Genomic DNA, 25,025 nt, shown 5'->3' with positions numbered 1-25,025 from the left:
AAATCGGATATGAAATCTAATGCTTAGCACATTAAATTTTATTAACTTTAGATAATTAGAAATTGCTGAAACTACCACATTCTCTTTTGAAAATACAAGGGTGGTGTGATAACTTCCAAAAAAGCAAAGGAGGCATCTGGGCCTTTGCCTCACTCTCTCCTTCTCTTAGAATACCCTCTCCTTTTCTCTCATGCTCCCTCTTTGGAACCCTTTCATTTGTTGTTGTTTTCCCATTTCAAATGTTGCCACAGTCTCAAATTCACCTTTATCTTTCCACATCATCCCCACTCTCAAACCCCCATGCCACTTTGTACCTTCCCTGTGGCGTTTAGGTATTCTAATCTTTGGTTCGAATCTTAATCCTACTACAATCTGTGAGAGCGGCAGAAACAAATCTCATTCTTATAAACTCGGTAGTTTTTTTTTTAAGCAAATGTTCAATAGGTAATTAAATCAACAAATAAGTGAGCAGCCTTTTAGGATGAATTACGAATAGAAACAGCTCAACACTTTAAAAACGAAAATCTGTAAGCATTCAAAAAGGTAAAAATGAACTATATAAATTTACTAAAATTCCAGTATGTCTCTGTTGTTCTGGTTAGTTCTGCCCCGCACTCATGTTACTCAGTTTTGTTTTCTCACAGCACTCGTCTCACTGTATCCACCGTACCGGCACTTATCAAAAGCCTAATTGCTGACTGGCTTGGAGACTTGTCAGGAGAGGAAGTTAAAAAAAAAAAAAAGAGAGACTGTGCTGAGAATACGCGGCCGTATTTCATATATTTGCGTTTTGAAATGGGCGTAGGAGAATGGCCAATAAATGCAAAATTCAAAAGGCTGCTTCTGGTAATAAGAGTTCTAGGGTCCTCAGATTCCACGTCTAACTCCGCCAGTCCTGCATGGCAAAATTAATTCCGGATTTCTCAAAGACCACGTTCTCATCACTATTATTCCGGACCCAGTTCCTGTGTCTGGCACATTGTAGGCGTTTTTAATGCACCTACTGAATCCCGATTTGCACGGGATTACGAATTTAGGGGACAATCTAGCGTTAAAAAAAAAGAAAGAAAAAATTTCATTTAGAACCAACTACATTTAGAAACCGTAACGAACCACCTAAGGTTCCACTCTACTAACACATCGCCGGTAAAGTGGAATTTACCATGTGCTTAGTATTGAAAACGTGCTGGCTTTCGTTTCACAACAAATGTGGATCACCCACAAAACGACACATTCGCAGACATTTAGAGAGACTTAGAAGCGAAGGGAGAGCGTGCCATGCAGGAAGGCCCAATTAGTGAGGTCGACAAAAAAAATTACAATGTAGCGTGACAAAACTTAAAACTGACTTAGCGAGGAAAGGAAGGGCCAGAGACCTAACAGGACAGCGCAGACGCGCTTGGCCCCTCTCGCGCTCCGTAGAACGAGCTTTCTGGGCCTCCGTAGACCACGCCTCCGGCGGGGAAGGGTGGTGTGAGGCTGCCCGCGTTGGTGCCTGTTGCGCGTGTCAATAACCAGCAGCGCAGAGTCAGAAGACTAGGAATACTTTTGTCTCAGAACCGCCTCTATCCGGAAACAGAAATTCTTGAGGACCGGCACCACCAGAGCCACCTCTTTCATGAAAAGGAGTGCACATGCGCACAGGGGTCCTGGGAAGCCCTTAAATACCGTCATGCGGGCGCGTACGATCTCTTTCCCTGCCGCCGCCGAGTGGTGCGGAGGCGGAAGGTCGCGGTGAGTTGAGCGAGGTTGGGGTGGTAGTTGTGCGTTTGTCGCTTTTGGCGGGGATTGGTTCTTGGCTGAGCTGTTTTAGCCAACTGGTTTCTCTTTTTTGTTTTTGTATTACAGTGCAGTCAAGATTCGGCTACACTCGTAATCCACCGCCATGGCCGAGGAAGGGTGAGCCCAGGGTGGGGGTCTCGTGCGGGGAGGGCGTGGACAGTGAGCGGGCGGTGCGGGGTCAGGGTAGGCCGCGGCGCCTTAACGGCACCTGATGTATCTCATGATTATTGAGTCCAGGGTCTTAAGTGTTGTGTGGGGAATTTACTGATGGTTTTCACTTGATTTGCTGCATTTCAGCATTGCTGCTGGAGGTGTAATGGACGTTAATACTGCTTTACAAGAGGTGCTGAAGACCGCCCTCATCCACGATGGCCTAGCACGTGGAATTCGCGAAGCTGCCAAAGCCTTAGACAAGTACGTGTATCAGTCTCAATACTGTGGGTTGTTGGAACCGGAACAAAACTGCAACCAAGAAAGCGTGAAGTTCATGGTGTTAGCACAAAAGTTGTGAATGGCATCCGTCCTACAGGAAACCTAGGAAAAGGTATCAGAACTCAGATCTATGTAGCCCACAAAGTTTGTGGGTTTCTGTTTGGAATGGGAATGAGTATTTGATTTTTTTAACTACAGTGTTTGAATGATGACTTAAATTGTCGGATACCCCTTCACTCTTTTTATGAGTGAAACATAACAGTCTGACAAACCTGTACGTTGTGGGGCTAATTTCGCTTAAAGGACAGATAAGAATCCTCGTTTGGCAGTTTACAAAAATCGAACCATCATATTAAACTAGGGAATTTCAAGCTAATGTTGCAGAAGCACCTGGACTTTCAAATGAGAAGGTAGTAGCTGTAGAAACAAAAAATATGGAGCGTTTGTAAATACATCCGTTCAGTTCTTGGGCTGGTTGTATGGGCAAAACAACACGTGTTAACTATTTAAGCTGAATTTTAGTGCACTTTAAGAATTTGTTAGTAAATTTAAGTTCATTCAACTCACTTTGGTGTAGACTAGCCACTTGAATCCACTGGGAATAGCGCTCTTGTTGGAAATCCTTCAGGTCCTGATGTGTCCCCTGCACTATTTGTGCAATGGCAGTGCTGCACATACTAATTTCTGGGTAACAACTCTTAATAGTGGTAGTTTGTGTTTCACACGATAGCTCGTAAACGTGTTTTAAGTGGCTTGCAAGAAAGCATGATACTGCTTTGCCCACAAATTGGTAACTAATTCTATATAAATTTAGTATTTTGGGGAGTTACTGGAGGCTTGATTTTGTCGATGAATGGATCTGTGCTCTTTAACAGGTTCCTCAAACTGTAGCAATGTGTTCTCCAGTGGGGTGTTGCTTGTGTTTTGCCAGTGATTGCAAAGATAAATCCCTTGTAAAAGTTCCGAGAGTAGTAGATTCAGACTTGAGTTTTAGCTTATACTGGATTTTGCATTTCAGGCGCCAGGCCCATCTTTGTGTGCTTGCATCCAACTGTGATGAGCCTATGTATGTCAAGTTGGTGGAGGCCCTTTGTGCTGAACACCAAATCAACCTAATCAAGGTAAGTTACCTATTTATCTGAATTAAGAGATGCTTTAGCTTAATGAAAATTGAGCCAGTTAGGGTTATGTCTTGATTAATGCTGTTTTATCTGATCAGTAAATTTTGTAAAGAAAGTGTCCTTGCTTTCTGGTGGTGTGAAAAACATCACCTAGACTTGTTATCTTGGACTGTAAAGCTAGTAACAGAAATGTTCTATTTCTGTAGAATTAATTGCTAATTTTGGTGTTGGTATAGAACAGAGGTGAGGTAGAGTGCTTTTAGGTGATCTTGGGGCTGTACATGATGACAACTGGCTCCCTCTACTGAATTGCTGTGAGGAAACTGCCATGTCACCCTATCTGACTACAGCTACCTTTTGGGTCTGATTTATTGTCAGTAGCATTAATGTTTGCTAATATGGTGATTTTTTTTCTTTTTTTCTTAATTCATCTCAATAGGTTGATGACAACAAGAAACTAGGGGAATGGGTAGGCCTCTGTAAAATTGACAGAGAGGGAAAACCCCGTAAAGTGGTTGGTTGCAGTTGTGTGGTGGTTAAGGTAAGTCAGTATTTATTTCTGGGATGAAAGTTCTGGGAGCTGCATAATTCTGTGCAGAACTTTAATTTTTCAGAAAGTTGGGAATGTCCTAAGAAATGTGTGGTTTTTCAGCATTTTAAAATCTCCTTTTCTGCCTTTGAGTAGAGGAAAATAGGCTGTAATTAAGCCAGCCAATTAATCTGCTTACTTGAATGTGTTTCTGCAGAAATTGAGAAAACGCTGGCAATAGGAATGCCATGTTACGAGCCTTAAAGACCTTGAAGTCCTTAAGGTCCCTGAAAATGGCTATAAGAAATTTTAATGATGGAAACATTTTCATAAGACAAGTAATTTTGTAAAGCTTCAATATAACTAGTGCTAACAACTTGGTAGAGTTTGTAAATGTTAATTTAAAATCTTTAAATTATTTTTTAGGACTATGGCAAAGAGTCTCAGGCGAAGGATGTCATCGAGGAATACTTCAAGTGCAAGAAATGAACAAATAAACTTGGTTCTTGTTCCACACCTGTTTTTTTTTTTTTTTTTTTTTAATTTGGAGCAATAGGATAAGGTCCCTGTTAGCAACAGAGAAAAGATCATCATTGTAGAATTAGCAAAATAACTGGAAACCTATTTGTCTCCTCCTGGTTTCTAAATGAAAGCCTACTCTAATGGGTCAGTGACTAAAGTGTTAGCAACTGAAAACAGGATGACCTAAGTAAGGATAGCCTTATAGTGATTGACAGCCAGCGTTTCTTACGTGTGCTGTTGGGTCACAATGAAGACTAGACAGCCCTAGGACCTGGAGAAATGGGCCGAGGCTAGTCATGGTGTGGGTGTTAACTTTGTAATCCTGCAGCTTGATGGCAGATTGAAAAAGCTGAACGAGTTGATCAAAGAAAAGTACAAAGGTGGTCAGGTTTGGATTTAGGCTGTGGGACACACAGGATGTCCAGAAGTGCATAGGGATGTACCCATTGGAAGGTCAGCATGTCCGTGGCTTTTGTTAACCCTTGGTGTTAAGTGTTAAGCGCGGAAGCAGGATATGCTTCAGTATACTCAAGTCTCAATTTCCATAGGGAGAGTCAGTGATGACCCATGTATTTCAGGCCTGGACCAAGTTGGTGCAAGCATGAATTAGGATTAATGGAAATGTTACAGTCCAAATCCTTGCTAAATTGCTGGAGCTAGGGGATACTTTGAATTTCTCTACCCTAGTTTCCTAGTACTGCTGTATAGTTATGGGGGTACATGAAGCTAAATGGGAGCCAGATCTTGTTTTGAATGCTCACTTTTTTTTTTTTGTATGTTGGGAATTTACAGGTTTAAGCCTTTTCTAAAGCCTGCCTTTAGATAATGTAGCAACCTTTTAGATAATGTAGCAACCTCTAGTATCACTAAAGGCTGCTTGTTCTCTGCATGGTACCTACTGTGGAGTGAATGGCCTCAAAAGCCCTAAAGCTAATGTAGTTCATAAAGCCTTAAGGATAGTGTCCTTAGATACTGTACCCTGGGGTCCATCTGCTACCATTAAATGTAAACCCAAGCTATCTGGCATTTCTAAGGAAAGGACTTCTATTTGCTTTGAAATCTGGTTTATATCAACATCTATGAAGCAAACAGTTGAGTCTTTTAGTGTATCTGGCACTGTTGGAGCTGTTGATGTAGTAGCCAAGACACACTTTTCCAACGTTGTCTTAGGTTTGACAGTTCGTGGGAATTCTGTAGCCTGTGCTAGGGAGGATGGCGGAGTACAACCCTGCATTTCCATTTTTTCACTCAGGCTTCTTTTGAGATTAGTGTGTTGGGAAAACCGAAGCCGAACTGAATATTAACCTTCCACCTTGACTTAGATAGCGTTGGGTATTTTTTGGTATTTGCATATCCACTGACCCCTCAGGTGGAAAGCCTACTCATTGCTGTGGCTGTTCCTCAAAATACCAGTCAAGATGGTTTCTATCCTCATTTGCTTTTGTTATTTTGGCCTTTGTCCTCTTAAATGTCAGTGTGGTCACCAAGACCTTTATGGTCAAATTCAATAGCTTCACAGCCTTTTACTCTTCCCCTCTTGCATTTTCTAGAATAACTTCTGTCCATACTTGAACGCTATGCCACACTTCCTCTTTGGTCCCTTCGCCCTTTCCACTAGAACTACAGTTCTGCTGTGGCCCTGTTTACTTCTGTGCAGCCTTCCTGGGACCTTTCCTGTAGCTTCTGCCCTAGATTCCTTTTTTCTAAATCTGAGTTCCTGTTTTAGTTTTGGTCCATTCTGGACAAATGGTGTGCACTAGGGAGCACCCTGTGAACACCCACTTGCACCTCAACTTTTGTATACCTCAAACTGAACTTGGTCATAAAATGTGGTCAGTTAGAGGTAAGTAGTTGCTGAGTATCTAGTGTATCAGGCTTCGCACCAAGCGTTTGCCAATTTTCAAGGCAGAGGCGTCAGGCGTCCTCTGCTCCTGCCTCTACCTTGTATAGCCATCACAGACTTCGTTGACTGCAGTAGCTGCTCAACTAACTTGAACGCTGTTGGGTGACTGCTCTCTTCGACTTAGCGTCCACGCTGCTCTCATGGTAGCTCTATGAGCTCATTCTGCCTGAACTGCAATTTTCTCTGGCGGTCTACTTACCTTTCAAAACCCAGTTCGAATGTAACTTCAACCTTAAGATTGTGATTTGTCTGTATTGCTTATATGGGATTCACAAGGCAGCTCATCCATGCTAAAGTGCCAAGGCCGAAGCAGGTGTCCTTTTTTACTGGGAAAATGATAGTTTTGTGAAACCAGTTCCTGTGTGCACTCATTGAGGACTTCCTCATGGACCCAAACATACCTGAGCCAAGCACTATACTGTTTTGCTCCTATGGTCAGTGAGACTTGGGCATTCCTGTTCACTTTGGCTGTAAGAAGCCTCCAAGCCAAATACTCCGTTTTCTTTGTCCTTAACTCTATTACTACTTTGTAAATTTTTGCTTGGTCCTGGTTTTATTAAAATTTCTGTTACATGTGTTTTTGGTAAGCCACTTTAAATGCTTTTTTTAAAAAAAAAAAAACCAGGACATCCATAGTGGAATAATGACAGGTGTATTAAGTTGGTGTCTGTTAAAAACAAGAATTTGTTCATTTTCAACTGGGTTATAGAGGCAGCGGAACCATTGTGTAGGCAGAGTTTTAGATGGTTCAAGGGATATGTTCAAATAAGCTTTTAATGCCTCTTGATGTACTCCTGAGACCCACAGAGAAGGAGAGTGAGGATATTTAGCCAAGGAAGGGAAATAGGATCACAGCTTTCATCACTCCATGCGGATGATGGGACGGGCTGAGAGGGCTAAGGCGTTGTCTTCCCAGTCAGTCCTCAGAAAGCTCAATCCACAAGCCAGAACTTTCAGGCAGTTAAGTTCCAGCAAGAGCAATGGAGGCATCGTGGCCTGGCTGAGGAGGTGTCCAATATGGTGGCTGCCAGGCTCTCTCAGAGAACCTATTGGGTGAAGTGTGACTCATTGCTGGTTGCCAGTGCTGGGGGCAGAGGGGTGATGGAGGTCAAAGTTGAAGATTAATCTTTCAGAGAGTGGTCAGGCATTTGGGACTTGGGCTACATATTAATGCATCAGAGTGTCCAGAAGGATTCAGACTGATGTTCACTCCCCAGGGGGAAAAGTTTTGCGTCCTTTTAAAAACACAACAGGCTTATGCTTCAAATAGCACAAGCACACCTAAATTCAAACTGCTTTATCACCAGCAAGGTGTTTCAGTCAACTGTTTATCTAAACCCTGCACTACCTAACCACAGTCTGCTGATTGAGGTTGCATTACAATCTGGCTTTTGCTTGGAAAGGCTTAGAAATGAGGGAGGAAGGTGATCCTGAGGATTCTTTACACAAAAGGGGCAATTTTCTCAGCTTTTTCCTGGTTTGCATGAAGCATTCCTTAAGAGTATCCCTCTGCTTTTGTTCTTTGACTCCACAGTCACCATCATCACTGCATTCCTAAATTGGTTTCCGCAGCAAATTAGCTTTGGACAGGGAAAGTGCCGAAGAGGAGAGAGAGAACTACTTCTATAGGTAGAAAATCTCTTTCAAGTCTCTTTATGAACTAAACTGGGTAGTGAAATATGTAAAGGTGGAGACACTAGTGATCATCCCGTGGCCCTGCCAATCCAAGAGGTTCTGTTAACTACTCAGTTTTTGATGATAAAGGAAAAAAAATGGTACAGCATCAATTCAGAATGCCCTTAGTTAAGAGCACACATTTATTGATGGATTACAAGGGAAAGCATGATTATAGCTATTAGTATATCACAGGGCTATGAGAATATACTTTTTTTGGCATTAAAGTAGGAGAAGGATTAAAATGTACAATTACATAATGGGATACTATGGTGCCTAAAAAACGGACAATATGAAGGACATTTGTTCATATACTTTTAAAGCAATATTCAAAATGTACAATAGGACCATATTTTGTAAAAAAAATAAATACAAGGATATACATCAAGGTTTTAGTGGTTTCTGAAAAGGTGGGTTTTTTGGTTTACCTTTTATTTTTTCTTCAAAATGTATTGCTTTTGTAGTAAGAAAACATTTAAAGAAACGAGATAATGGTATAGGGCTCTCTTTGGGTTAATATTAAGTACTACTAATATAAAAATTAAAAAAAAAATAATGTTTTGTGAACAAGTGCATTTATTTACTTGTCTACTAAAATAGCAGTTGGTTGGGGCGCCTGGGTGGCTCAGTTGGTTAAGCGTCTGCCTTCAGCTCAGGTCATGATCCCAGGGTCCTGGGATCGAGCCCCACGTCAGGCTCCCTGCTCAGTGGGAAGCCTGCTTCTCCCTCTCCCACTCCCCCTCCTTGTGTTCCCTCTCTCACTCTCTCTCTCTGTCAAAAAATAAATAAAAATCTTAAAAAAAATAGCAGTTGGTTAAAACACAAGTTTAAAAAGGCTGAACTCCGGGCGCCTGGGTGGCTCAGTTGTTGAGCCTTTGCCTTCAGCTCAGGTCATGATCCCAGGGTCCTGGGATTGAGCCCCTCATCGGGCTCCCTGCTTGGCGGGAAGCCTGATTCTCCCTCTCCCGCTCCCCCTGCTTGTGTGCTTGTGTTCCTGCTCTCGCTATCTCTTTGTCTAATAAATAAATAAAATCTTAAAAAGAAAGAAAAATTAAAAAAAAGGGTGAACTCAGATTTAACCAGCAGAGGGCAGTAAGAAGCTGGTACCTGGTGAGGGACCTATCCAAAAACAAGCACTAATACAGTTCTCCCTCCCACAGCACATACACTAAAATTGGAGCAATGCAGAAAAGATTAGCGTGGCCGCTGTGCGAGGATGACATGCAGATTCGTGAAGCAGCACTAACTACAGCAGGCTCCCCATAGGAAAAGCTTCTCCTCCCACCCGGAAGTAAGATTATTGGGCTTTAGTTTACTACTTCTAGCTGCATTTTTTTTTTTTTTCCCCTGATATTGCCGAATCCAGGATCCCAAGCTGGTGAGGTGGTTTCATTATGTGCCAGGAGGCTGTCAGTAGAGGTGACTGTGGTTATTTTATATACAACTAAGACACTGAAACTCTGCAACACATTCCTAGAGAAAAAGGTTTGGGTCTGTAATTGTATGCTTCTGTTAGACTCCTTCTCTTCCTCCACACTGAGATTTGTCTAGAGCTACCTGAAGGCCAGACGGTTTCAGAGCAGGCCAGTTTTGGAAAATGGGCATAATTTGGAGTGTATCAAGGTAACATGTATTTTGGAGATTACAGTCCACACTGTAACTCCGTGGGAGTATTGACATGCAGAGTTTCCAGGGCCTTGTGTAGTGCTTGGTGTGGTAGGCACTCAGAGATTTTCTGTTGGATAAACAGAGTTGACCTGCTTGTCTATCTGGTAAGTTAGCTAGTTAATTTGTGGGTTTTCTTCTCAGGCTTAAACTCCCCAGCTTCTTTTGACACTTCAATCTCTCATGTTCCTTTTTTTTCTGGCAACAACAGTGAATCTCTCAAGCTGGGCCTCTTTTAGACTAGAATGGTGCCAAGCTGTCTCAGCCTCCCTTCACTCCAGCTCCACTCTAGGGAGCAGGGCAGAGAAATGTATCCTATCACAATATGGGGTACAGAGCTCTAAGAGTCTGAAAAATCATTTTAAAAGCCACTTTGAGACCTGGGAACAGTAAAAAGCACGTGAATTCAGTGAAACTATTTTTACATTGCAATAATTTCTTTTTGAAGCCTATTTATTAAGACACATGCCAACAGCACAGTATTGTACAAGTGATGTGAATTAAACCTTACACAAATGTAGTATTTGTCTTTTTATTTTTCCTTCTCTCAACTGCCCCCAACTAAAATTTACAAATGGATATAAAAATCCTGTTTGTACCTGGTTGGCTTGTTAGCGAAATACTGAGTGAACGGCCTGTGATATTTCACAGTGCTGCCACCAGATTAAAAGGAACAAAATGCACATAAAGAAAGAAATAAATATGATATTCATCAGGGGAAAATAAAATATTAACATACAAAAGGCTACAAATTAAAAGCCCTGTCTTCGCTTTTGGATTTGATGCTCAAATATACTTGGTGAGTTCCAGGGGTCAGCAGATGTTTTGCTAAGTGGGTGCATGTTGTGTCTTGCTGGGGGTGCTTACCCACTCGTGGTTTATAAAATGATGCAGTTATGCTGTTATTTCAGGAGGGACCACATGTATAATTTTAAAGAAGAAATAACCTTTTCTACCCCCACCCACAAGCTGCATTTTGGAAGGCAGCTATGCTCACTATACTCCCAACCACGCCACCAGCTGCATTTTGATATCCAGTTCAAAATTTTGTATTCTAAATTTCTGTCATGTAAAGAATCTAGAAACTTTACTCTAAAGCATGGAAATGATAACATGCATAATGTGAACCATGCAGAAGCAGAATTGGGAGTCCTGTATGGAGAGGAATCAATGTATAGTAAATCTTTCAGATTTTTAAGTAATTGTGATCAAGGCATAAAGATCCTCCTTGTTAGGACCTTGATCGTGGCCTACTGTTGTCATGGGAGGCCGGCTCATTCAAGCATTCCAGGGAGTGTGGCAGCCATCTGCAGCACTGGGTAGAATGCAGGACAGATGTAGATGTGGCTAATGTTCAGTGGCAGCCTGCAACTATCGTGTTGGGTGGCAGTAAAAATCAAACAGGTAAGAAATGAGTTGGTCTTCTAGTAAAACCACTGAGTGCATTTCTCCTATCATGACTTGAGAACAATGGGCAACGGTTCCTTTAATGAAGCAGAAACTTGCCTGAACAATGAGTCCCAGGACTTTCTAGTCATGACAATTTGGAAGTAAGTGTTCAGTTCATTTGTGGCAAATAAAGGTGACATTTTAAAAGCAAGCTTTTATTTCTGGGCCCTGGGGGTTAGAGAAGAAGAGGAAGGAGGGGGAGGAATGGGGGAAAAGATATAGAAAATGGGAGAGGGAGTTGTGGGGACCAAGGGCAGACTGCCCCAACATGGGACACTTTGGCATGAAGATTATTTCTGAGTTAAAGGCAATCAAAGCCTAATAGATTCAGGAAAAGTTCTTAACTTCCTCCACAATTGTCTAAAAAGAATGTATTCATTTTTTAAAAAAGATTTTATTCATTTTAGAGAGAGAGGGGGAGAAAGAGCAAGCATGAGCAGGGATGGGTAGAGTGGGAGGGAGATGGAGAAAGAATCTGAAGCAGACTCTGCACTGAGCATGAGCCCCATGCAGGTTTTGATCCCACGACTGCAAGATCATGACCTGAGCTAAAACCAAGAGTCTGATGGGCAACCAACTGAGCCACCCTGGTGCCCCTAAAAAGAATCTAGATGGAGGACTTGTTCCAGAAAGAGAGCTATCACCACAGATAATTACATTATAATGGGAACTAGGTGTAGTAGACAGGGGGGAGCCTAGCAAGACCTGTTTGATCAGGGTCCTTGGTGTCCCATTGTTTCTGAGTGGCCCAACTAACATTTGTTTACCAAACATTCACTCTTTTTCATTTTCTTGTGAATTTCATTCTATCCCTTTGAAGTCCCAGACCCCTATACCCTTCTCTTTAAGTTCAGAATGACATATATACCTCATTTTGCCTGTCTTTGGAATTTCCATGTCTGTGTGGATTCCCTGTACGTATGAGATGAAAATTTATTTTCTCTTGTTAACCTGATTTTGTTTAATTTGATTCTTAGTCCAGCTGAAAGGACCTTGAAGGGCAGAGGAAATTCTTCCTCCTAGGCAGAGGGAATAAGGAGGTAGGGAGACAGAGAAGAAGAAGAAGGAGGAGGGGGAGGAAAAGGAGAAGAAGAAAGGGAAGGAGAAGAAGAAAGAGGAGGAGGGGGAAGGAGAAGAAGAGGAGGAAGAAGGAGGAGAGGAAGGAGGGAGAGGAGGAAAGGAGAGGGGAGAAAGGCAGGGAGGGAAGGAGAGGGAGAGAAGTGTATGTTTATGTATAATTTATATATAAATTAGTAGAAAGAATTTATTAATTTACTCCACACATTATTTTCCTCAGTTAAAAAAATGAATATCAACATTTGCCTTTGATTTTGGAAGGTCAGCTATCACTTAATGTTATAAATCATTAGTTGAAACTGCATATAAATGAGTTGCAGATCAGCTGACCAGTTCCACCTTTCTTGCGTTGGCTAGAACTCCGAGAGTTGTTTTCTCTGGTGATCACAGTCTCAACTGCAGTGGTGTTTTATTGAAATGAAAGTGCTCATAATCATTGCCAGTCCCCAGACTTGTGCTTGTGTGCTAAAAATTTTTCTCTGAGCAGCAAAATAAAAAGTTATATCCTACGTATATAGGTTAACTCTATCTTCCTCGTAAGGCATTGAAATTTGGAGATTAACAGCCAGTTTGGATGAAAGAAGCAAACTCTTATTCAAGTAAAAAATATATTTAATAACATTTATATTGCTTTAACTAAACTGGAACACAAATAACCAAGCAAAATCCTCCCAACATACAAATAACATGGAATCAAAACAAAATTGAGTGTGTGGGTATGTAAACTGTGCCTTTTAGCCTTCTAATTCTGAATCTTTGATTATTGCCTTGATACCTTGATAATGAGAGTCAAACAACTGTGCAAAGAAATAACAGACCTTTCTTTTATTCTGTCGTTTTGTCATTGTAGGAAATCCCCAAATTGCTTCATGTCTGATTTGAGTCCTTTGAAGAGGGTCTACCAGGAAGGCACTCTTACATAATTCTAGGCTCTATCTTAGACTTAATCATTTAGTGAACATTTTTTTTTTCTATTATACTTATCATGATCACCTCCTAAAGTTACCTTATTGCTAAATGATGCAAATTTAGGGAATTTTAGTATTCTACACAATGACGCAAGTGATATTCTTTAATACTGTCATCTAAAGTAATCATAGCAATTGTGGTAAATTATTTTCTGACAGTCAGTAGTTACCTTGCCTCTGGTTGTGTTATGTCTTTGAAGTAACTGTGGGCTGACCAAAATGTGACCTTGCTACTTTCTCCCTATATTTCTGGAGAAGTTGCTCTCTCTTGCCCAGAAAGAATTGGGTCTGGAGTTCAGGCCTGAAGCGACGAAATTTTTCCCACTGTAGACTCTACGTGCAGTTAGAATCCAAATTTTTAAGATGGAAGGACCTGAGAAATGGTCTTGTTTGATTCCCTCATTTTCCAGCTGAGAAGACAGAGTCCCGAATCCCAGGACATGCCCCAAGAAGCCTTTGGCTGTGTGAATAAACCGAGAGATTATAGGATTTGTCAGTTTGTTGAAGATTAAAATATTCTGTACTTACTATATGTAGAAGGATTGTATTTGTAAATTGATGCATGTAAGTGAAAAATATCAGTGATGAGAACCACAAACATACTATGAGTCCGTAAACACTTTTTAGAGCCTGAAAAAAAGTTAATGATGGCAATTTAGTTGGCTCCCACAAGAGGAATGTACAGATGTGGAAGAGTGTTTATACAAGACTAAAATGTACATGCATAAGCTTCCACAGGCCATCCTTTTGCAATGTTCAGCACTTGGAATTTGGCTATTCAGTATTTTCCTGATCTGCACTTGTTCCATATTATCCAGGCCAACAACATGATACAGAGTAGTGATGTCTCCTGAATTAGAGATCTACAACAGAGACCTTTGTGGGGCCCTCAGTACACAAGTGAACTAATAGGTTCAAATATGTGTCTTTATTTATTTATTTTTTTAAGATTTTTTATTTGTCAGAGAGAGAGAGAGCACAAGCAGGGGGAGCAGCAGGCAGAGAGAGAAGCAGACTTCCCGCTGAGCAAGGAGCCCGACGCGGGGCTTGATCCCAAGACCCTCGGATCATGACCTGAGCTGAAGGCAGACGCTTAACCAACTAAGCCACCCAGGTGTCCCGAAAGATGTGTCTTTAAAAAGCAAAAAAGCGAAGATAAGGGGAGCTACTTGTCCAGAAAACAGTGATTTGAAGAAAACCTGTCTCAAAGTGAATACTGAGGATGTGTTTTACAAAAGGTTACAGCTAGTGGCTTTGCCTTTCCATTAAACATAAAAAACAAACAAACCTGGAAAAAAAATAAATATATTAGTCTTAATTTGCAGAAGCAGTTATAAATAACTTTAAAGGAGGAGCATTGCCATCTATGATTGGTAGGAGAATTGGACTTTTATTCTTATTTTTTTTAAAGACTGTATTTATTTATTTGAGAGAGAGAGAGAGAAAGAGAACATGAGCAGTGGGGAGGGGTAGAGGGAGAAGCAGACTTCCCGCTGAGCAGGGAGCCTGATGCAGGACTCGATCCCAGGACCCTGGGACCATGACCTGAGCCGAAGGCAGACACTTAACTGACTGAGCCACCCAGGTGTCTTGGACTTTTCCTTTTAAAAATGGTCCTGAGGGCACCTGGGTGGCTCAGTCGTTAAGCGTCTGCCTTCAGCTCAGGTCATGATCCCAGGGTCCTGGGATTGAGCCCCGTATCGGGCTCCCTGCTCGGCGGGAAGCCTGCTTCTCCCTCTCCCACTCCCCCCTGCTTGTGTTCCCTCTCTCGCTATGTCTCTCTCTGTCAAATAAATAAATAAAATCTTTAAAAAAAAAAAAAAAAGGTCCTGGATTAGGTGTCCATTTTTCTGATATACTGTTGGCAGAATGTTGCTAATGTTTGTAGAGAAGAGCCTACCTCCTAATAATCTCTTTAAATTATGAACGAGACTTGGATTTTTTTTTTTTTAAAGATTTTATTTATTTGACAGAGAGATAGCGAGAGCAGGAACACAAGCAGGGGGAGTGGGAGAGGGAGAAGCAGGCTTCCCGCCGAGCAGGGAGCCCGATGTGGGACTCGATTCCGGTACCCCGGGATCATGACCTGAGCCGAAGGCAGACGCTTAACGACTGAGCCACCCAGGCGCCCGAGACTTGGATTCTTATCCTAGCCCAGAATGCAGTTCCTATCCACACAAATCTGGGGAGACAATTGCATTAACACATCAGTGTTAATGGTTTATGGCAATAACAAGAGCAAAAGAAAAAAAATAGTTTTAGAAAATATGGAACTCCCTGGTGGGTATGCTTTCAGATTCTAAAAATTAGTGATGAAAAGAAAATTTGTGGGACGTCTGGGTGTTTCAGTCGATTAAGCATCTGCCTTCGGCTCAGGTCATGATCCCAGGGTCCTGGGATCTAGTCCCACATCAAGCTCCTTGCTCAGTAGGGAGCCTGCTTCTCCCTCTGCCTGCCGCTCCCCTTGCTTGTGCTCTCTCTCTCTCTCTTTCTGACAAATAAATACATAAAATATTTTTAAAAAATTAAAGAAAAAAGAAAAGAAAATTTGAAAAGTTTATTTACTTACCTGTCTCTGTAGTTTGGTAAGATTCCAAGATAAAACTGTAATTTTTGTCAATGTTAACTTGTCTTCCACCTACTGTCTTCTGTGTCACTGCTTCTAAGTTTGGAATCATTGAAGAGAAATTAATTTCCTGAGAACACTCTAGCTAATAATAAAATTCAACATACATGGTTGTTATTTTTAATGTTTTAAAATGCTTTATTCATGTTTACATTGAAATAATAGAGAATCGAAATTTAGGTCATGTGGAAGTGATATTTAGAAAAATCAGAACTACCGATTTAATGTTTAGATAAAAACTCCCCAACTTCTCTACAGTAACTTCTATCTAAAACATATTACATTTAAAGCAAGATTATTATGACATTGCCACTTGGAATGAAAGCGGTTTTCATCTGCTGGCTGAGGAAATCTATGAAAGAGCCAGCCTTCTCCAGTTGGTCGGTTTTGTCCTTTGCATGCCTTTGCTAGCCTTTGGAGGGTGATTTCATTACATTCTGCACAGTGAACAGGAGATGGCAGCATGACTTCAGACGTTCGAGAAGAGGCTTCTACTAATCCCTTCTGAAAAGAGAAGGTTGGGGGCCGATGGAGAGTAGAGTTATAGCAGCAGGTGCTACAGTGTGTCTATCAAGCAGGATACATAGGAAACAAATGTGAAATAAAACTGTTTAATGCCTCTGAATGCTGCAGATTTTTACGCATATTTTCCAGGGTAATAGTCCCTTCCTTTGTAAAAATGAAATGGGTCAGATGTTGAGATTTTTATGGGATTTAGAAAGCTGTACAAGCCTAACAAAGAACTTGGCTCTACAGCTGTGGGATTTTTAATCTCTGTTTTTTTGTTTTGTTTCTTTTTTTTTATGGAGAAGTAATTTTCTAAGAACACTAAACACTTATCTTCCTTATTTCTTCTCAAATTTCTAAATAGACTTTAATAATAATGGACAAGGAAGCTGGATCTCAGATCCATAAAAATACATAAATGCACCAGAACTGTCTGTTTTGTGACAATGTCAGTGTAGGAGAGAAGCTATTAGATTGGTAAACCCATGGGCCTCCAGGTCTCAAGACCTCAGCTTCTTTTCAGTATTTGGTTTGGTACCTCTCTTGGAGGAGGCAACTTCAAGAAATACAAACATGTAATGTGCAACCTGGATATGTTTTACTGACATACTTAAAATGATATGTATTGGTAAATAAATTTACATATGTTCTTTGTGTAATGAACTTGGAATATTCTTTCTTAGCTTCCCTGCAGGAATTTTAAGCAGCTATTGGAAGAGTACCTGGAAAATCAAAATTTATTGGCTTTATGAAAAAAGAGGAGAAAATGAAGGCCAGTAGAAAAGGGTTTTTGCTACCTATGGTAGGTCTTTGGTTAGGAAAGAAAAGATTCAACGGATCGTTTGAAATTGGAGAGTTGCATTCCAGCCTTAACCTTCATTTTAAAATTCTGTATACTTAGGGGCACTTGGGTGGCTCTGTCAGTTGAGCACCTGACTCTTAATTTTGGCTCTGGTCATGATCTCAGGGTCGTGAGATTGAGCCCCTCGCTGGGTCCATGCCGAGCGGGGAGCCTGCTTGGGATTCTCTTTCTCCCTCTCCTTCTGCCCCTCCCCCTGCTAGTACTCTCTATTGCTCCCTCTCTAAAAAAAATAAAAAATAAAATTCTATATACTTAGGAGTCTTATTTAGGAGATATTTTCAAAAACTCTACCTTTAATATATGGATTTCTATTGCTCATTTTCACTAACCTATGAGCTTTAATCTCCTCATGTCTGCATAGAGTCTGCTTCAGGCAATGCTTGTTTTTTTTTGTTGTTTGTTTTTAGAAAGCAACCCTTCCACAGTTGCCTAAATTGGGATTGTGTGTACTAAACAGAACATTTTATTAATATGCTCTCTTTCCATTAAAATCCGAGGTTAACAAGTACATAAATATAGCATTTATAGGTTGACTAGAGAGTCAAAGGTGAACTTGAAATTGAGTCTACCACTTGGCTTATCTCACTGACAGGGTTACTCTATCAGAAATAATGGCTTGAGTGTGAATAAATGAAAACCATAGATGTTTAATCATAACTCAGTAAGAGGTTTATCCTTGCCTCCATATGTAGCGGGAAGGGAATAGTTAACCTTAAAACCTGTACCACCTTTCTTTTTCAATGTCTGGTGTCTCCTCATTAAATAACTGTGAACAAAGATACTGCTAATTTCCATCCTTTTTGACATACTAAGGACTTTAAAATGAGACTTGACAGAGGTTTTCGGTGTGTTGGTAGGACCAACCACTGGGCATCAGACTGAATAGTATAAGTTGATATGGTGTTCATAACCAATTTGAAAATGAGAACTCAAGGGAACACAACGACCTCCAGTGTGTGTGTGTGTGTGTGTGTGTGTGTGTGTTCACGTACTAGTTATTTCAGCCCACACTGGCTTGGGTGTGAATCCTGGCTTTGCCTATTAGTCATTGTGAGACCCTAGAGAAGTCATTTGGCTTATATAAACCCTAATTCTTTTTCTCTAAATGAGGAATACTAATAATGTCTTATAGCTTTTTTAAAATGAAAATTAACTGAGATAATATGTGTGAAGTGCTTAGCCCAGTGTTCAGAACATAAATGGTGGTGGTTAGTATTATGATGATACAGAATTATCACAGCAAATTTTATATATATATATATATATATATATATGCACACACACACACACACACACAATACAATTAGATTACTTTTTTCTTTGCAAAACCCTAGGCTATATAAAGATAGTTTTAAAATCTGTTAAAAACTTGGATATCCCTTAAGGAATAAGTTTATAACTTTTAGTTACACAGTGCTTGAGACAATATATTTGTGTAACCTTCTCAGAAAAGTTTTATAAATAGCTTTCGAAGGCCATGGACTTTATTAGGGTCCCAGTCCTAAGGGGTTCATAGAAGCTGGTCTAAAGATTATTTAGAAAGATTATAGAAAACTGTTGTGCCCAATGGGAGTTTATGTCTCTTCAGATCCCTGCTCTTGACTTCAGCTCTCAACTCTGGCTTTGTGCCCCCGTAGACAGCATGCGTGTTAAGAGTATTGTTTGTGGCTTTGTGGAGCCATTACTCTGAACAGCGTTTGTCAAACAGGACATTCATTTCTGCATACTACTTAACATACTGGATGTTTCACAGAGTGCGTTACTCTTTATTGGTGTCGACCTTTTTTTGTTACCTAGGGAACAAAACAAACTTAAATATTTCTAAAATCTAAGCCTCCTGCCTTGAAATCTCTTTGACGTTGGGTCTTCTGTGTGTTCTTTCAAGGACAGTTTATGTTTTTGAACAATGAGGTCAGATAATCTTGTCCCTTATCCTACCTTCTTCTCCCCCTGTCTTCTCTTACCTGCTCTGAACCCTTATTTACACCACCCACACTAGCTTACACTTTCATACTTGGTTAAGACTTTCTTGAAGGTAGGAAGCATTCTTCTTATATGCTTTCCCCAGTGCCTAATGTGATGTTTTGTTTAAAAGGTACTTGAAAGGGCGCCTAGGTGGCTCAGTCGTTAAGCGTCTGCCTTCGGCTCAGGTCATGATCCCGCGGTCCTGGGATCGAGCCCCGCATCGGGCTCCCTGCTCAGCGGGAAGCCTGCTTCTCCCTCTCCCACTCCCCCTGCTTGTGTTCCCTCTCTCTCTGTCTCTCTCTGTCAAATAAATAAATAAAATCTTCAAAAAAAATAAAAGGTACTTGAAAAATGAGCACATGAATATGAACTGTGGTCATATTTTGTGTATTGGGGGTATCACTGCCAAACATGACTAGGCTAAAATGGAGGCTCTTCATTCTAGAAAGATGACAGTTGAATTCCGTGACAGGAGTCATGTGTGGTACAGACTGAACAAACCCACTCTTTTTTTTTTTTTTTAATTATTTATTTGTTTGTCAGACAGGGAGAGAGAGAGAGCACAAGCAGGGGGTGCGGCAGGCTGAGGGAGAAGCAGACTCCCCACTGAGCACGAAGCCTGATGTGGGGCTCGATCCCAGGACCCTGGGATCATGACCTGAGCCGAAGGCAGATGATTAACTGACTGAGCCACCCAGGCGTCCCTAAACAAACACATTCTTTTCACCATTATAATTTAGGCTAATCTATGAAAGAGTTACATGAAATAGCTACTTTACATATTGAATAGATACCATGTTATTACAAGTGTGATATGGGCTGAAAAGAGTAGGTTTGAATAAGTGTGGAGGCAATTGTAAAAGAGTTAAAGGAAGCTGTATGTTGTGAGCAAATCTCTGAACTTTAGAACTAATGTGAGCTGTCGCCGTCTTGGCATATTTCTGCCAAGATTGAGCAGTTCTATTGAACTAGCAGGGTCCAGGCTTTGACAATATGACAGTTCTTACGCTCTCAGGAGCCATAAAGAATGGAATGGATCACAGTTAAAATTTTATAATTATTTTTTAATTTTCTTTTTTTCTTTTTTTAATTATTATGTTCAGTTAGCCAACATATTAGTTTTAGCCATCATTAGTTTTTGATGTAGTGTTCAACGATTCATTAGCTGTGTATAACACCCAGTGCTCATGTTCTGTCCTTGTCCCTGCACCCTTCATCATCCTCACATATCAAAACCCACCCCTGGTTATTACAATACTGTTAATACAATACTGGTTAATACAATATGAGTGAACCTCGTCCATTCCTACACCCACATAGCTGAACACCATTGCAGAAAAGTGTGCAACCAAACCAACTGGGTTCATGTTGCAGGCTGGCGGTTAGAAATTGTGGTTGCAAGTGGACGTTCCTCTCTGATTATTTCTGATTTCTCTCAGTGAAATAAAGAAGGAAGGTCACCAGCCAGAATCAAGGTGAGGGAGGAGGTGATGGAAATTTGAGGTGAGAGGAGACATCCAGGAGAGAGACAGAGTGAATGGGCAAAGTATATGATCCCACATCCCCTCTAGCTACTGTCCCCATTTCTCAATTCCCATTCAGAACAAAACTATCCAAAGGATTTTCTATCATCCCTGTTTTCAGTTCTCCTTCCAGTTGATCTCGAAACTACTCCAATCAGTATCCACTAAAAATTCCCCTGAAACCTCTCTTCTCAGGGTCACCAGGGAATTACGTGTTAAATTTAATGTTCACTCCTCAGTCCTTTTCTTTTTTTTTTTTTTAAGATTTTATTTGACAGAGAGAGGGCTCAAGCAGGGTGAGCTGCAGGCAGAATGAGAGGGAGAAGCAGGCTCCCTGCTGAGCAGGGAGCCCGATATGGGGCTCCATCCCAGGACTCTGGGATCATGACCTGAGCCGAAGGCAGACGCTTAACCGACTGAGCCACCCAGGCGCCCCTCAGTCCTTGACTTCTGGGTAGCATCTGAAAGTGGATCACTCCCTCCTCTGTGAAACACTTCTTTTACTTGTCTTCTGTTTTTGGTTGCTTTATTGACTTCTCCTTCTTGGTCTACATTACCAATTCTTCATTCCATCTCTGACCTAAAAATTGGAGAACAGAGGTTTCATTCTGTGGATCTCTTCTCTATCCACACTTACTCTCTTGGTGGTCTCATCCATATTTTTGTGGAGGGCTTCACATTTATATCTTTTTAACAGACCTTTCCCCTGAACTCCAAACAGCTTATACCCATCTGCTCACTTGGTATCTCTGCTCGGAAGTCTAACAGGCTTCCTAACCAAGCTTCCCATCCTTCCTCAAAAAACTCCCTCCACTCCTGATTCCTCCCCATTGTAGTAAATCACAACTCTACCCTCTTAATTGCTCAGGCCAAAAACTTGGGAGTCATCTCTTTCTCTTATACTCCACATTCACTTCTGTCAGCCACTCCTGTTGTTTTTACCTTCAAGATGTAGTCAACATGAGGTGATCTCTTACCACCTTCCTTGCTTCCATTCTGGGACATGTCAATATTATGTCCCACCTGGGTAGCTGCAGTCGCCTTCTAACCAGGGTCGCTGTTTCCACCCTTGACCCCAACAGTCTGTTCTCCCCAACAGCAGCCACAGTGAGCCTTTGAAAACTTAAATTAGATCATCTTACTCAGAGTAAAAGCCAGTCCTTAAAAGCATACAAGGCCCTACACTGTCTGACTCTGCTATCTCTATGATCTTTCTCCCCCCATCCCTTTTTTTCTCTCATTCACTTCACTTTAGCCACAACAAGGGGAGGCGCCAGCAGGGTGGGAAGGGGGTAAGGCTGGCGTGTTCATACTGGGGCTCCATGTTGGTTCACCCCCGTCCTATAGGACAATAGGTTTGTCCCTACTCTCTCCAGGGGTAGTGACAGCTTTCTGCTCTTGCTAGTCCTAGGATCCTATCTTATTCCTTGCTGTTTCTCCAAATGTGCTTATTTTTAAATAAATAATCTCTTTATTAAACTCTGCTCAAACAATCTGAGTATGCCATTTATTTCCCATGGGAACCTGGCCTGATGTAAGGACACAGGATATTCTAACAATAATTTTAGGGAGCTAAAGAGGACTGGGGAGGTTACAGACTGTTCTGTGGAGTTTGTGCACAGACACAAAACATCTGAAGAGACTGAGGTTCGATGCAAAACACCCAGAGAGAACACTTACACTGACTGACACTAGACATTTGCAAATAGAGGATAAAGTAGACTGATATCAACTGGTCCAAGTCCATGCCCATCATCACAAAGATAGGAAAATGAATTAGGATACGTTCTGAAGAAGTTTACAGACTGATGATGCCCTTTCCTCAATATTAAGCTCCCGCTAAGCAAAAGTTCACAGAAAGGTGATGATAATAGCTCACTTTTTGTATTTCCTTGACGTCTACACCCTCTAGCCTGAATGTCTCCTTCATTGTTACATTTATTTAGCATGTCCTGTAATTCTTGCATGATACTGATTTGTAAAATAAGATTAACAAACAGGCCATCACCAGCTCACCTGTGCCAGAATAGCTCTAAAGGGAAAGACATCTGTGGAGGAGAAGAGAGAGGGCACGTAGGTGGCCAGAGGAACCCCAGATAAACAGAAGGAAAAAAATAAACCTGTGACGATGCAGAATTTGGGAAACAATTTATATACCAATGCTACAGTGGTAGAGGAACTTTCGGGAGAAAATGTGATGTTCATCTGTCTCAGAGACAGCATTGACTAGGCTCTCAGGGGATCAATAGGCACGATTTTTCCTGTGTGTGTGCACTGATCTGTAGTTGCGTTTGTCAGTATGAATTGAACATGAACAGATTACTGTTTTTTTATTATTATCTTAACTCAGTGCAGCACCTAACAGAGGGCTTTGTATATTGAAAATGCAGTCATTAGTTAAATGACTAAATAAATGTTAATCTACTGAGAAATGAGCACAAACCACCAGCATATTACTACATTAACACTTTTCTTCTTAGTGTAATGTTTGCTCATTGAACTGATTATTGTTTTGATTGGAATTTATTAATTGACTCTTGCCAATTAATAGCCAGTTATTAAACCTATCAAAGAAATAAATACACAGAATATCTGTTCACTTGGCTAAAAGTTAATTGCTGTGATTTCGAACACCTTTTGGATCTCTCCCTAAAGGAGTTACAGAAAAATCTATTAATTTTTAAATCATTAACATACAGCCATTGTGATGTGTGTGTGAATATGGAAACTCAATGTTCATGTTGTCAAGTTACTGCTCATTTCTAGTTTAGATCCCGAGTTGCCTTTTTAAAACGCCACTTTTAACCTGGCAAAATTATAGTCAGTCTAACAGAGCAGTGAACACCCAATGCACCTCCTGGATGAATGAGTAAAAGATGTGTCCCCAGATGGAGCATCACTCCCAACATCTTTATGTATTTATGAATCTACATATTAAAGAATTCAAGTTTTTAAATGGAATTATTACAATTTTATCAATGCTCTATACCTGCCTCAAAAGCTAATTTTGTGCCATCCGAGTCATTAGGCAGGAAAATGAGAAAATGTATTTCATATGTTAGATGTAAATACATTTAAATTTTGCTGCAACTTTAGGCTGAGATGAAACACTGGCTCCTGTAGAACTTTTTTACATACTGTATAATAAAAGTCTGTAACCTGATACATCACACATCTCCATTAACCTCTGGCATTGAATTTGTTCTATTCTGATTGTTTTTTCATTGATACAAGTGTTTGGTGAGGAATTAAGGAGCTTTCCTTCACAAATGTTTTGTTTGATTTACAGCATTTGGGGCTGTGATATTCTTGGTTAGAATACTTTACTGTTGAAATCCTTAAAAAAAAAATTAGTTGAATTCCCAAAGGATAATGTGCATCAGTTCTATGTTAAGCTCTTTGTTCGACTTATTATTTCAGCCTCCAAAATGTGTTTTCACTAACATAATAGCGTGATAAATGCAAAAAGTGTGTGCACAGCTTAAAACATTTGGAAATGCTTCCACAAGTTGCTTTATACTGGGCAGTTTACTTTTTCTATAAAGGCATCTCTATTCCATACTCTACTGTCCCGCAGGTTTCTGAAATGTGAACATGGACTCTGTGGGAATTCTATTTTTGGGCTTAAGAAAAAAACTGAGTTGCATGGTAGACAGTTTTCACTCCTGTCTAGTTGAGCGCTTTCTCCTTTCTTCCTTCTTCTGTACACGGACATCAGTTTCACTTTTTCTTTTTGAATATTTATGTGCCCTCCCTTGATTTACAGGACATAAAGCTTCCAAGAACCAGAGTTAGGTGTCATATTCGTCCTGTATTTTCTTTTCTTTCTTTCTTTTTTAAAAGATTATTTATTTATTTATTTGAGAGAAAGAGAGAGAGAGTAGGGGGAGGGGCAAAGGGAGAGGAGAGAGAGAATCTCAAATCGACTCCCCGCTGAGCATGAGCCCACATGGGACTCGATTCCACAACCCTGAGATCATGACCTGAGCCAAAATCAAGAGTCAGACGCTCAACCAGCTGAGCCACCCAAGTGCTCCCGTCCTGTATTTTTCATGCTGTTTCATTTTCTTTTTTTGACCTTCCTAATCACCTCTTTTTTTCAAGCACTCTCCTTGTGAGCCATCAAAAGAGAGTACCATCTTCAAGATGGCCCACATTACTAAGACAGTTTCCCCCTTTATGCTCTGTATCTGCTGTTCCTGATATGGCAGCCAGTAGCCATGTTTGGCTGTGGAACACTCGCACTGGGGTCAGTCCAAATGGAGTTGTGCTAGAGTAGAACACACACTGGACTTCACTTAGGAGAAATAAAAAGGATGTAAAACATCTTGTTAATTTTTATATTGATTACATGTTGGAATGGTAATATCTGGGGCTTATTGATTTAAATAAAATGTTTTAAGTGTTTAAATCTTTTAAG

General features: G+C 40.7%; 1 protein-coding gene and 4 non-coding genes across 6 annotated transcripts; all 5 read left to right on the top strand.

The window, feature by feature from the left end:
• Positions 1-1,610: 1,610 nt before the first annotated feature.
• On the top strand, positions 1,611-4,378 carry RPS12 (ribosomal protein S12). 2 transcript variants are annotated; one of them, XM_036120810.2, is made up of 6 exons: positions 1,611-1,734; positions 1,849-1,899; positions 2,080-2,196; positions 3,233-3,335; positions 3,775-3,876; positions 4,291-4,378. In XM_036120810.2, the coding sequence occupies exons 2-6, from the start codon at positions 1,886-1,888 to the stop codon at positions 4,351-4,353; spliced, it is 399 nt and encodes a 132-aa protein (XP_035976703.1). In that variant the 5' UTR covers positions 1,611-1,734; positions 1,849-1,885; the 3' UTR covers positions 4,354-4,378. The 2 variants fall into 2 exon arrangements, with proteins under 2 accessions (XP_035976703.1, XP_077910839.1); XM_078054713.1 differs by lacking the exon at positions 1,849-1,899 and having other exon boundaries at positions 1,658-1,734.
• On the top strand, positions 2,414-2,486 carry LOC118553742 (small nucleolar RNA SNORD101). Its single transcript, XR_004926183.1, has one exon. It is a non-coding gene; the product is annotated as a small nucleolar RNA SNORD101 (small nucleolar RNA).
• On the top strand, positions 3,610-3,686 carry LOC118553744 (small nucleolar RNA SNORD100). The gene has a single exon (XR_004926185.1). It is a non-coding gene; the product is annotated as a small nucleolar RNA SNORD100 (small nucleolar RNA).
• On the top strand, positions 4,040-4,169 carry LOC118553743 (small nucleolar RNA SNORA33). Its single transcript, XR_004926184.1, has one exon. It is a non-coding gene; the product is annotated as a small nucleolar RNA SNORA33 (small nucleolar RNA).
• Positions 4,379-9,107: 4,729 nt separating the features above from the next.
• On the top strand, positions 9,108-9,214 carry LOC118553748 (U6 spliceosomal RNA). The gene has a single exon (XR_004926189.1). It is a non-coding gene; the product is annotated as a U6 spliceosomal RNA (small nuclear RNA).
• Positions 9,215-25,025: the final 15,811 nt, after the last annotated feature.

Source organism: Halichoerus grypus, chromosome 9 (assembly GCF_964656455.1).
Source record: "Halichoerus grypus chromosome 9, mHalGry1.hap1.1, whole genome shotgun sequence".
In the NCBI taxonomy this organism is placed as follows: Eukaryota; Metazoa; Chordata; class Mammalia; order Carnivora; family Phocidae; genus Halichoerus; species Halichoerus grypus.
Note: the sequence above shows the minus strand (reverse complement) of the source record. Positions and strands in the feature narration are given on the sequence as shown.

Coding starts and splice junctions, on each gene's coding strand:
- RPS12 (XM_078054713.1), top strand. CDS start 1,673: ATGCGGGCGCGTACGATCTCTTTCCCTGCCGCCGCCGAGTGGTGCGGA. Junction 2,197..3,232: donor GCTGCCAAAGCCTTAGACAA/GTACGTGTATCA, acceptor TTTGCATTTCAG/GCGCCAGGCCCATCTTTGTG. Junction 3,877..4,290: donor GCAGTTGTGTGGTGGTTAAG/GTAAGTCAGTAT, acceptor ATTATTTTTTAG/GACTATGGCAAAGAGTCTCA.